The sequence below is a fragment of the Vulpes lagopus genome, chromosome 10 (assembly GCF_018345385.1).
Source record: "Vulpes lagopus strain Blue_001 chromosome 10, ASM1834538v1, whole genome shotgun sequence".
In the NCBI taxonomy this organism is placed as follows: Eukaryota; Metazoa; Chordata; class Mammalia; order Carnivora; family Canidae; genus Vulpes; species Vulpes lagopus.
Window position 1 is genome coordinate 9,905,157 of NC_054833.1, and position 13,181 is coordinate 9,918,337.

Genomic DNA, 13,181 nt, shown 5'->3' on the forward strand with positions numbered 1-13,181 from the left:
CTCCATTCATACTGCTAAATAGTGGGAGATTCTAACACCGAATCTCAGTTTACTCTACTGCAGCTTCGGATGGACTGGCCCCCTCTGCAGCCCACTCTTTTGAGCGACCTTTGTTTAGTTAAAGCAATTTTCAGTGACATGAATAGTCTTTAGGATTCACTGTTGGGGGAGAGGACCTATATCATTCACTGAACATTAAGATAGATGCTGAGTTAATGAAATTTACTTAAAGGTGTAAGAACAGGGCATCTGGAGAGCTTTCTCCTCACCAAAAGTGTTACAGGTAAACCACGGCAATTCATGCTAGTTAAAAGGAGAAGTTGTTCTACCCTTATGATAAAATTAGAAACAATCAATGCAACAGAAGTTTTTAAAAATTATATTTAATACAAGTGAATAGATTAGAAGATCTGAAATGTTATAAAGCAATATACACAATGAATAAATAATTTGCACAGGAGAGTCATGTCTACATTACATAACACTGTCTAGTATGGGAATACTTAAAAGTAAATCCAGTGATAATGGAGAAAGTCCATAAAAATGCTAACCTGTCTTCCCTTGTATGAAATTGTTCAAGTATAAAAATCCAATACAGTGTAAAATAGTATTCAATTTAGTTTAAGAATAAAAATTGCAAATATTGCAGTTTCAGAAGAAAAAAGTAAAGCAGCATTTTAAAACTACATAAACTACATAAGAATAGTGTTAAACTAACGAAGTACCAATAAATGAGATCTACACGAGCAAAAACTCAGAGAAGGAAGCATGAAACTAGCAATATCTCTCGTTTAAAAAAAAAAAACCTGAAAACTAAAATAAATTAAAATGTGTTAATGTAAGAGTACTCTCTTATACAGTGCACATATGAATTTAAATAAATCCAAGTCAACATCTTTCGTTGGATAGGTTAATATTTAATATGCTACATCTAGACCTACTAAATAATTTATGCCATGAGATGAATACATAATTTTACAGTGTCACATCTAAAGTTCCTTTCTTTAGAGTGCAGCATAGTAAAACTTAAAAAATAAATATCTTAAATAGCATTACTATTAAGGCACAGTATAAACCACGTTATCGTTAACCTTTGCAGAACTGTCATCCCGGTCACCTTGTTGTCTCGTGTCCTGTGTTCACTAATAAATAGTCTTAAATAGGACTCTGAAATAGATACTAAAAAGTGTAAAATTATTTTAAAAGGGGGGAGGAAGGGGGGGAAGTAAATGTCCTTAAGACAGTTCTTAAGGGTTTAGCGTCTGCAAACTTTGCCTGCCTTTCATTGTTAAGCCACGAGTCAACACAATAAATAAAGAGAAGGCTGTTGTAGTAAAAGCCTGATCCTATTTCAGAATCAGAACTGCTGACACCAGCAGATACAAGTTTCCCAAAATTGAAACAGGATGGGGAGAGGGATTAGAATGTGACAAGCTCATCAAACAAGCACAAGTGATGTGTTCTTTCCAGAACTGTGTGTGTTATTGATTGTCTGTACAGCTGCTGCACCCATTAATTCCACATCACTTGTCCCACAGTCCCGCTCATCCACAGGATAGATGAGAAAATCGCTTTGGTGCCTGTCCACCATTTCACCCACTGCCACGCTCCCAGGTTGATTGTTCGATGCCCTTTTTTTTTTTTTGAGAGAGTAAGAACGTTCTCTTCTTACCTGAAAAAGTTCTAGAAGCCATAGTGACTGCTAAACATGACAATCAGTAAGCTCTCACCATTGTGTGTGTGTGTATGTTTTTTTTTGTTTCTAAAAAAATCTTTTTAAGGTAATTCAAGCTACATATTGCTCACTCTGTATCCCCTGGTTCGACTAGCTTCAAACAGCATTTCCTAACTTGTAAAAGGCAGTTTGCTTCCCTGATACTATAAAAAGAGCACAAATAAAAACCCCATTATAAAAGTGAAGTTCCACCGGGTCCCCCCCCCACTTTTGCTTTGCTTCGGGCTCTTTGGGATCGATTTCCAAAACTGCGTCCACTGCCCCCTCCTCCTCCTCTCTCTCCCTCCCCTCTCTCTCTCTCTAGCTGCTTTCATCTACGACACTACTGGAGTATAAAAAAACATAAGAAGAAGGATTCTGCGTGAAGATAGCATAGCTTTTTTGTTGTTGTTGGTTTTGTGTATTTGTTTCTGTTGGTTTTTTTTCCTCCTTAAAGCTGTGAAGTCGAGGTGCGCTCACCTTACCTACTGCACAGCGGGCAGGTGTGTGGGGGGGGGAGGGGAGGAGAGGGAAGGGGGGAGAGGGAAGAACGGGGGGAGGGGTAAGGGCAGCTCTGGCCCCGGACCCCCTGGCCGCCAACTGAAGGGCGGGCAGGTGCATGGGGGGGGGGGTAGGGGAAGGGGGAGGAGGGAGGGGGAGGGGTCAGGGCGGCTCCGGACTCGACCCCCTGGCCGCCTACAGCACAGCGGGTAGGTGGGCGGGGGGGGGGGGGTTGGGAGGAGAAGAGGGGGTGAGGGGGTAGGAGGGGGAGGAGAAGGGGAGGGGGGAGAGAAGAGAGGGGAGGAGAAGGGGAGACGGGAGGAAGGGTTAGGGCAGCCCCGGCCCCCCCCACTCCCACCCCCTGGCCGCCTACTGCGCAGCAGGCAGGTGGGGGGGAGGAGAAGGGGAGAGGGGGAGGGGCAAGGGCAGCTCCGGACCCCCTGGCCGCCTACTGCACAGCGGGCAGGCGGGGGGGGGGGGGGCGGAGGAGACGGGGAGGGAGGGGGGAGGGGCAAGGGCGGCTCCGGACCCCGACCCGCTGGCCGCCTACCGCACGGCGGGCAGGTGGAGGGGGGCGGAGGAGAAGGGGAGGGGGGAGGGGGCACGGGCATCCCGGACCCCGCCCCCCCGGCCGCCTACCGCACGGCGAGCAGGTGGAGGGGGGCGGAGAAGGGGAAGGGGAGGGGGCGGGGGGGCGGGCGCGGGCGGCGGCGGCGGCGGCTCCGGGCCCCGGGCGCCTACTGCATGCGCTCGGTCGGCAGCTGCTGCGGCTGGTACTGGCCGAAGGCGGCGGCGGCGGCCGCGGCGGCGGCGGCGGCGGCGGCCGTCCCGGGGGCGGCGGCGGTGATTGGCTGCTGCACGGCGTAGCCGTAGCCCCCCGCGGTGACGTAGCCGGCGGCGGCGGGCGAGGCGGCGTACGGGTACTGGTCGTAGGCGGCGGCGGCGGCGGCGGCGGCGGCGGCGGCCGAGTACTGGGCGTAGGCGGCGCCGGTGTAGTCGATGTACGGCGCGGTGGAGGCGGCGGCGGCGGCGGGCTGCACGTGCGGGATGACCACGCCGGGCTGCACGAACGCCTGCGGGTACACGTAGTGGGCGGGGATCCTGGAGGGCGAGAGGCGGGCACGCGGGTCAGGCGCCGCCCGCCGGGGCGCCGCGCCGCTCGTGCCGAGAGAGGACACAGACTCGAATTTAGTGGTGGTTACGAGCGTAGGGTTGCCACAATATCTCTCCCGGCCAGCGCGTGGCTCGCGGGGCCCGGGCGGTAGCCGCGGTCGCGGAGCCCGCAGTGCGGGGCGCCCCTCCCCGCCGGACGCTGCCTGTGCGTCTCGAGGCAGCCGGTCCGAGGCTTTCCGCACCAGCTAGGCGAAGAAATTCAAGTGCAAGAGGCGCTGTGCGCGGGAGAGGCACCGAATGCACATGCTGAATTGATGGAGACTTTGCAAAATTTTGTAATGAGCTCATGCCACAGAACTGTGCAGCAGAGAGAGTGATTCTCAGCTGTGCGGATAATAGGGCTCAAGAGGTAATCCGTGATCGTTCAATTCCGTGGGTGGGTGGGCGGGTGGGGGGGCGATTTCGCAAGACTGAATTTCCACAGAATCTGTAGGTTTATTATCATGGCAACCCTACTTGAAATTGCTATGCAGACTCAGCACACATTAATCTCTCTGCAACCTCAGTCACCCTTATTAAAAAATAATGATAAAAAAGAAGCAGGCGACAAAAGAAAAAAAAAGAGTTTAAAAGTTCACAAGTGTGGTAAACACAGCAGAATCACACTTCTCAAACGAACTGTAGTGCAGCTCACTCTATCACAAGAGGCTGTTGTGGGAAGCTACAGAAATGCTATTAACATTCATGGCAGTGATTCCCAAAGAGATGTGCAGCACGCTTTTTGCCTTTCTTTCTTTCTTTCTCTCCATAAAACTCGTAAGGACACAAGGGTCAACCAAACCTGTTTTGACTATCAGGCACCTGAAGGTCAGCCAGCCTGGTTATCTCTATGCAAGACAGACAGAAGGGGTTTTGGGGAAATGATGAGGTTGACGGAAAAGGTAGGAATAGGAATATTTCTAAAATGCATATAAACTTAAAAGGTTTACATAACAAAATAAGGAAACATTTTTTTTTGCACAAATACTAACTCTTGTTTTATCCTCTAAATCAACAAGTTAGATTAGCACTTTTGTTTTAAATCTGCCCTACTCAAAACTATTTGATACACAGCAATTGTATTATGCATTACCCTGTAAAAGTTCAAGAAACAAAATCAAGTATCTTTACAAATTATACATTCAGAAATCACATACAAGACACTGCAATGACCTAACAAGTTAATTTTGTTAAAAAAAAATAAATCACAAGAGGTATTTTTTTTCAAGAAACCCATGCATTTCAGTTCTCTTGCGATTCATTACTGCCCCTTTCAAATGCTACCATGAATATCTGATTTATTTTCATCTTTCTTTAAAGCAATCTCCATCAGAATCCCCTATATTCCTAAAAATATGACACGATAATGCCATCTGGTTGTTGGCAAAGCTGACTTCCAGGAAGTACAAACAACCAGTAACGATCTTTACTTTAAAGAATTTTAAAGAACTCCAAACCGAAAACTTCACATAGAGATTTCCGAAAACATAGCTCTTGCTTTGCCTTCTCAGGGTTCTACTGAAAGTACTTATTAACGAACATCCATGGAAAAGATGAATTTATCAGAGGGTTGTGAACTTTGACCCGAATGATAAAAATACACTCAATTTTACTAGACTTGTAGATCTTTCCCAGTGCCAGGAGAAAAGACGTCATCAAGTGTTTTTGAGGACACTTAGACATGTTCTTAATTGCTTGTCAGAAACCAGATGCACTGGTCATGCACATATTCCAAACTTTTCTGTAGGTCAGGTGACTGACTCAATCACAGCAACAGGTGTGGCTTTATGAAACCCTGTCCCCAGAGGCCGCCGTGTCCACAGTGTGCAGACATGGTTAAGAGAGCCTACACTCATGCCAGTTTACATGTGGTGATAGACAGCAGGGGCTGCAGCAGGGCTATTTTTGATTCTGTCGTGCCACAAGGGTTTCCAGCGGGTAAAATGTCTTTATAAGGCCAAAGTAAAACATCTATCAGCAGCGAAGTCCAGCCAGTATGAATCTCACTGATACTGAGACATTAACCCCTGTACTCCCAAAGCTCGAAGGACAATGTGATGGTTACCAGGTCTGTGTCTTTGAATGAAGGCTAGTAACCAACAATCAGTGTGGCCTACAAAAAAAAAAAAGGCAGGATAAAATTGTGTGTGTGTGTGTGTGTGTGTGGTGTGTGTGTGTGTGTGTGTGTGTGTGTGAAGAATGCACTAAAAGATAGGCAGTGTTGCTTACAGGACGCTTGTCTCCACACTGATTTTACATTAATAGTTTTCATTTGATAATGCCAGCCAATGAGAGTGGAGTGTTCCCTGGCATATCAGAATCCTACATGAAGTCTGGCAAGGGTTAGGAATACGTTTGGAAGGCAAATGAAACCCTAGAATCGTTAGGGGCTTAGGGAAAGGAGAGCCCAGAAGCCCATGGAGAGCCTCAAATGCCTCCGTTCAGGAAGGACAGCAGGAAAGGACCAAAGGCTAAGGGGGGGGGGCCCTTCTGAAGCAATGCTTGCATTAGGAGGTCTTTTACTAGTTTAAGGAGCCCGTGAAGGCAATCTGGGACTCTCTCCTCCCGTCAGCTACCTACCAGTATCCCTTCCCTCAATCAGTCACACAGGGTGTGCACCTAGCAGTTACAAAAACACAAGAACAAGCCAGATACCTTGGGCATTTTTCAAAGAAAACTGACCATACTTTTCTTTTTTAGGTCCCTCTGACATCTGTTTGTGACTTTTGACCTCCTAACTGGTTTCCTCTCCCAGTCTATCACCAGACTGCTGGCAAAGTCTTCATTTCATTCACTTGTTCATAGTAACCTGTGGCCCCTAACATGCCAAACTAAGTGCAAATTTCTTAAACTTCAGCATGCTGGGCTTTTTATGCTTTGGGCTCCAAAACATTTCTTTCAGTATTTCTTTCCACCTTTCCTTGAACCTGGGTCAGCTGGACTCCTCAATCCTCCCTGGACAAGGCACACATTTCTAGATTCTCACCTTTGCTCATGCCATCCCTTTGCCAGGGACACCAATCCTCATTCCATCTCTACCTGTTGAAATCCAAATCCTATCCGCCCTAGCTCTAGCACTCACTATGTATAGAGCCTTCAGGAATTTGCTTCACTTTCTGTCTCACATTTCTCACATCTGAAAAGAATCTACTATTTCCAACCCTGAATTGTTGTGCATTAAATAACATTATCTATGCACAGAGTCTGAGATGATGAATAAAGTAGGCACTCAGTACGAAAGTACTTTATCCTCCACCATCCTTTAAAATCTAGGTCAACTTTGACCTCTTTCATGAAGACTTCTTGGGTCCCACGAACCTGATGTCTCTCCTCCCAGTCTTAAGCCACAACCCTTCTGGGGGCTTCTCAGTTTTCTTACTAGACTACCAGAGAGAATAGAGTTGTGTCTTTTTGGCTATCACTTGACACAGAGGAAAGAACATGGCTTTTGAGGTCCTGGAACCAGACTCTAGGACTTACTAGCTCTGTGGCAAGTTAATTAACCTCTCTGTATCTCAGGTTTTTTTCACCCATGGAAAGGACATTCACAGGCTGACATAAACAGCCTGCATCCAATAAGTATTGTGGGAATTACATGATTTATGTAAATCTCTTATTATTACCAGACATGCAGCAGATGTTCACTTAATGCTACTGCCCCTCCTGCTCCCTCCTAGTGGCCAGTATAGGATCTAGTACAGTGCTAACCCAACTAGCATAAAACTGAGCACTTTTTAAAGGCAGAGTGAGTAAATGTTTAAGAGTATTTCAACTTGACCTAAACCAGCCTAAAATTTTCTACTCACAGATGCACAGTCTTTCCTCTCTCAGGTTTCAATAAGGAGATGCTTCTTGCAAACAAAGTATTTATAAGACATTGTTTAGCAAATACACAAGTTTCTATACATCTGCCCACTGTGTGACATCAAAAGTTCCTTCAAGGCAAGATTTTGGCTTGAAAAGCCCAGAGTAATCTGGGGGTCATTTCAGGACCACATTAAAAAAAAAAAAAAGTTCAGTTACTAGAATTTCAAGCAAGTCAAGTAAGATTAAAAATTCTCAAGCTTCTTTCCAGGCCTAAAATAAGAATGTGTGGCATCCCAACAGAATTGAGGATGACCAGGTGTGATTTGTTATGTACAGACTCTGGGAATCAGAGCAGTGTTAAGGACCCCTTAAAAAAGAAAAGAGAAGGCTCACTTGGTCCACCTGGAATGCTATCTATTTCTAATAAGAATCTCAAGTTCAAACAACTATGCAAGCAATAATAATCACCATCCTTTATAAAGACAGCTCAATATTTGCAGGGATGAATGACTAAAGGTTACTATCAAAGCATGCTTGATTTAAAGTTTCCACAGGACATTTTATTCTGGTTCTTATTTTCCTTGTGCTACTTTCTTTCTCAAGGATCCATGCAGACTACATTTTATTCTGGTTCTTATCTTCCTTGTGCTTTCTTTCTCAAGGACCGATGCAGACTACCACAGCCAGTCCAGAGTTCTATGTCTAGCTCTCAGTATCCTCCATAAACAGTCTGGCTTCTCTGTGCACTAAATCTTTTCTCTGGCCTTTGCTTATGCTCACCTCATCCTATAGTCCCCAGGCATGTCCCTTCCTCCTACCTGTCCAGGATATGCCCCACTGGTCCAAGACTAGTTAAGGACCCACGGAGCCTGGCCCAACCTCTCCAATTCACCTGTTTTCGTGCTATTCACGTGTTTTCTTTCTTTCTTTTTTTTTTTTTGTCACGTGTTTTCTTTTGCCCTTAACACCAAGTGTTTTAGCCACTAATAGTTCTTGATTGGTTTGTGTTAGTTTTGCTTCCCCAACTGCAGTCTCACCCACTTAGCACAGAAAAAAAATTAACACAGGCTAAGACCTGTTGATCGATTTAGCTGTGTAACTATTTCAAGACTGTTATTGTGAGATCATGACTAAGTTCATCGCCACTTCTTAGGATGGCTGTTCTCTTCCCTATCCCACCTTACATGTGGTCTAGACCAATGAGGAGAGGACCTGCAGAAGTAGCTGGACCCATCAGCCCACACTATCTGTTGTGGGTACCTAGGATGGTTGGGATGGGGCACTGATAAATAGCTATGGATATATAAAGGCCCTTTATAATCATATTGGACAAAATACTCTTGCACGGTTTAAAAAGTAAGAGTTGGTGGTAAGGTGAAGTATCCCAGTGTTAAGAGGAGGGTTACATGAAGGTATTGATGGAAGACATAACTTGACCCTTCCAAGTCAAATGATTGTTACTTTTTCTGGTCTATCCTTGGAGACACACAAGGCAGATTCTAACTCTACCTCTATCTCTATTATCTCTATCTAGAATCTGACCTTCCAGGTTACACATGTAGATGCGTAGGTGCTAAGCTAGAGAAGAAACTATAGCTGAGGATAAAACACTTCTTGGACAATTAGAATATTTAAAAAGGAAGCTGAAACCTCTGATACTAGAGTTATAGCAATGTTGTTCAGATAGAATACAGCCAAAGCAGACCACAAAACAGTGGTCCGAATAAAGTTAGGGGATGGGGATCTCCCACTTACGATAGGGAGCTCAGAGGAGGGAAGCTGGTGATCACAGAGCCCAGAGGGAAGACAAGTACAAGCAGCCTGTTCTCCCTAGTTAGGTCTGAAAGGTGAAAGTTAGTGCTACTCTACTCAAAAAACTGGCTAGTGTCAGTGAAATCTGATGAGTGTTGTTGAACCTTTAAATCAGAAGGCCTAAAAGTGGATACACATTGCAAAAGAAAGAATCCCATTCCCAGTAAAACAGAAACTTAGGACATGCAAGCAATGAATCTGTATTCTCACAGAGGGAAATCACACAATTTAGCACTCACTACAAAAATGTGGTTAAGTGGAAGTTACAGGCTACAGCTTAAAAGCAAGAAAAAAAAAGGCCCTTTGCTTCCCATGGCAAAGTCAAAAGTCAACACTCCTCAACACCACCACCAAAACCAAAAACACAAAGAGCCCCTTCCCCGAGGAAAAGAAAAACACTTTCACTACAGCTCTTTTCAATTAAGTAAAAAGCACACAGTTTAGCTATCAACACCACTTCATTACTGTAATAAATAAAATAAAGCACACGGAGGTCTATTCACTATGGTGAAAAATAAAACAACAACACCAACATCCATGCATCGTTAATCACCATCTGAGCTTGTGTGTCTGAGTCTACTGGTTACAGAGTTTAATTCCAAACAGAACTATTCCACCTCTTATCATCGTATCCTTCTGATCAGTTAGCTTAACTGTATACGAGCCCTGTCAGGTTAGAAAGAGATAAATAACATTGAGTCACGTTGAACAGTAGTCATGGGCTGGGACATACTCGTCTCGTACACAAGTCCTACCTGGTATTTTTGTTTTTGTTTTGTTTTGTTAATCATAAGCTCAAAATTTGTCTGGTTTGGAGGCTGCATACTTGGTCAGTAACTTGACTCATCTAAAAATATTTATATTATCAGCATCAAAAAAGGTACAAACAAATATATATATATATATATATATATAAATATGTATAACAAGGAACATTCTGTGACATGATGGTCTTGTCTGTATATAACAAAGAGGCATGTTAACAAATAACACCTATCAAAACATAGGAGGGCCTGAATTGACTTACCCGAAAGGTCTTTGTATAAGGGCTGGATGAAGTTGTTGCACACCGAAGGCAAAACCTAACAATAAAACATACCACATTCTCCGTTTGTGCACTGTTCAGCATTTATTACTCCTACATGTAATATGCAATCACAACATTCACTCAGAGATGATCACCCTTCTTTGGATGCTTCAGAGAAAATATTACATATACATTGCAAAGTTCTCTTTACTAATGTTATCATTGGCCCAAGTAAAAATTTTAGTCGGCTACAGGTGGAAACTAAAAATTATCTACAAAGTTTAGTTGACAGCCAGTCCTACAATAAGACCTTAGAAAATTAGACCAGGGAAAAATTCTTGTGGATTGAAACCAGGAGCAACAGGACTTGATAATGAAGTTACATGTCGCATGTATGCCTGCAATTCTGAATCACGATCTATTAAAAAAGTCTTTGTAATTTGGAACATGCTGGACAATGCTTTGGAAGATTATGGGTTTTACAGGTTATGGTATTAAACATTCACACACAAAAAGTCTCCTTTTCTGGATAGACACACACACAAATACAAGTTTTTTGTTTGTTTTTTAATACTCATGGGTATTGGCACATGCCCTCATTTTCCTGACAATCTAGTTTCCTAGTAAATCCATTTGGATGGAAGTGTCAACCTCCTTCCAAAATTTCAGATGGAAACACTTGAGTGAAGAGTACATGACTTAACAAAGTTGCTTACCCAAGAAAAAGATTGCCATTTGCTCAACAGTCAACTCTTAATTATTTGTGCTAATGCCAAGGGCAGTGTTGTAAATAACCCAGAAGGTCAAATTTTCACACAAAGGCCTGCTCCCTTTTGACAACTAATAGCTACATGACTTTGGAGTAAAACATTTCCCATCTCTAGGTGCCAGTTTCTTTTTCTGTTAACACGAGGGCCTGGGCATACATGAAATCTCCCCATTTTCTTTAATTATTAATAGTCTGTGATTTTTATGGTAAAGCTTTACTTTACCATCCACACCCCACCCCCCTACCCCCATGCTTCTCTTGGGTCAGCGCTCAAGTTGGATCACCGGCTCTGAGCACAGGGCCAAGTGGTGGTAGGAGAGACAACCCTAGGGAAGTATGACCAACCGGAGGTGACACGTTTGGCCCACACAGTCCACATGTGAATTATCTACAAGTGGTTAAAAACTGGAAAATAAAAGAGTAGACTGACTGTATGTCATACCTGAGCCAGATGAGTCAAGCCTAAGTCTGGATGGGTACAAATTGTCCAGACCCCCAAGATCTACTTTTGCACATAGGTACATTTCAAGTCCTGCAAGAGCCGGTTACAACATTCATTTAATGTCTTGGTAGAATAACCAGCCACCATTCAACTTTACTAACCACATTTACAATGTGTCTGAATCAGGGATTCATTCTGTTTAGAAGGGGGGGGGCTCAAGTTGGGGGATGACGGGGTAGGAGGAACATCTCTCACCTGGCTGCATGATCCTGGGTTTTGCTCCCAAGTATGCCAGGTTCACATTGGCCTTCCTGCCATCAATGATGGGGTTCGGATCCTTGCAGGCTCTTTCGGCAGCAGCTCGGTCAGCCATGGTGACCTTAGCAACATACACACACAGACATACGTACAGATCTCTAAATCAACCCCTGAAGGAAACCAAAAATTACACTGGAGAAGTCATTCATGAGAGAACTAAGGGGGTTCTTAAACTTTTTTTTTTTTTCTGGAACTTACTCCTTGATCCCCCGTCAAAAAAAAAAAAAAAAAAAAAGAGGAAAAAAGAAAACAGGAAGAAAGAAACACCCCCCCTCCCCACACCCCCAAAGTCTTCAGGGCGCTAGTAGGGCCTAGCAGGGAGTCGGAGGCCTGAATTCCGTCTTGGAACTCTTGATCCTCCCTCCCCCGCCCCCCCCAACACACACACCCCAGGTCCCTACCCAGCCTAAGAGGGCTGTTTGCTTTAAAGAAAGTCCAGCCTCACATCCGCCCGGTGCTCCCAACCTCCAGCAAGCACTCCCTAACGACAATAGCTATTGTCCTACTCTGGAGCTCCCTGCTCTCCGGCAGCTGAATTTGCACGCTTAAATCCCCAGGAGGCTTAATATGCTCTCTTTCAGTTCAGCAAAGAGCCACAGGATCATCTTTTTAAAGAATCCATCTTTGCAATTAAAAAAAAAAAATGTGTGTGTGTGGAGGTGGGGGGGGGGGTGGCACGAGGAGCAGAGCCCGGACCTCCTGGGGGAGGGGGTCCCCTCCCCGCCCCGGCCAGAACGCCCGAGCACACGCATTTTTACAAAGCAACAGCGCGCTGAGCGCCCGGCCTGCCCCGGGGAGCGGCTCCGAGGGGCTGCGGCCCCTCCCTCAGCCCTGCGCGCCCGCAAATCCGGCCCGGGGTCGTCCGCGCGGGCCGGGCCCCCCGCACCGCAGGGCGTCGGGTCCCCGCGCAGCCCCGCCAGGCAGCGGCCGGCCCCCCCGCCCCGCTCCGCCGCGCGCAAACTTTGAGCTCCGCCGCGAGCAAGGGGCAGCGCCGCCCGCGTCCGCGGGTCCCCGCGTCGCTCTGCCGCCCCCAGCCCCCCCGCCGCACGCCCCGACCCCAGGCCCCCGCCGCCCCGCGCCTCGGGCCCCGCGGGCCTCGGCCTCGCAGCCGCCCCCCCCCCGACCTCACCCCGGCCCCAGCCGCGCGACTTACAAATCCGTAGCCCCGGGACTTGCCGGTCTGCCGGTCGGTGATGACCACCGCCTCCTCGATCTCGCCGAAGACCTCGAAGTACTTGCGCAGGCTGGCGTCGGTGGTGTGGTAGGGCAGCCCCCCGACGAAGATCTTGGTGTACGTCGTGTCCTTCTGGGTCGTGTGCATCTTCGCGCCCGCCCCGCGGCTCGGGCTCCGGCTGCGGCTGCGGCTGCGGCTCGGGCAGCGGCTGCGCCTCCTCCTCCGGCTCCGCGTCTCCCGCACCCTGTCGCGGCCGCCGGGGGCCGAGGGCGAGCCCGGGGGCGGGGGCGGGGGCGGGGGCGGGGGCGGCGCGGCGGGGGCGAGCGGCCGGGGGCGGCCGGGGGCGCGGGGCGCGCGGCTTGCGAAGTCGCCAGCAGCCCCCGAGGCTCGACTCCGCTCTCTCCTCCCGCCCCCCCTGCCGGTCACGGTACAAATTCTCCGGATCGTCCGGTGAGGATCCGGGTC

General features: G+C 47.0%; 1 protein-coding gene across 2 annotated transcripts; it reads right to left on the bottom strand.

The window, feature by feature from the left end:
- Positions 1-367: 367 nt before the first annotated feature.
- Positions 368-12,891, bottom strand: RBM24 (RNA binding motif protein 24). Of its 2 annotated transcripts, XM_041771057.1 has the most exons (5): positions 12,696-12,869; positions 11,480-11,603; positions 11,225-11,314; positions 10,014-10,068; positions 368-3,316 (listed from the first exon to the last, which is right to left on the bottom strand). In XM_041771057.1, exons 1-5 carry the CDS (start codon positions 12,861-12,863, stop codon positions 2,953-2,955), a joined length of 801 nt encoding a protein of 266 aa, XP_041626991.1. In that variant the 5' UTR covers positions 12,864-12,869; the 3' UTR covers positions 368-2,952. The 2 variants fall into 2 exon arrangements, with proteins under 2 accessions (XP_041626991.1, XP_041626992.1); XM_041771058.1 differs by lacking the exon at positions 11,225-11,314 and having other exon boundaries at positions 12,696-12,891.
- Positions 12,892-13,181: the final 290 nt, after the last annotated feature.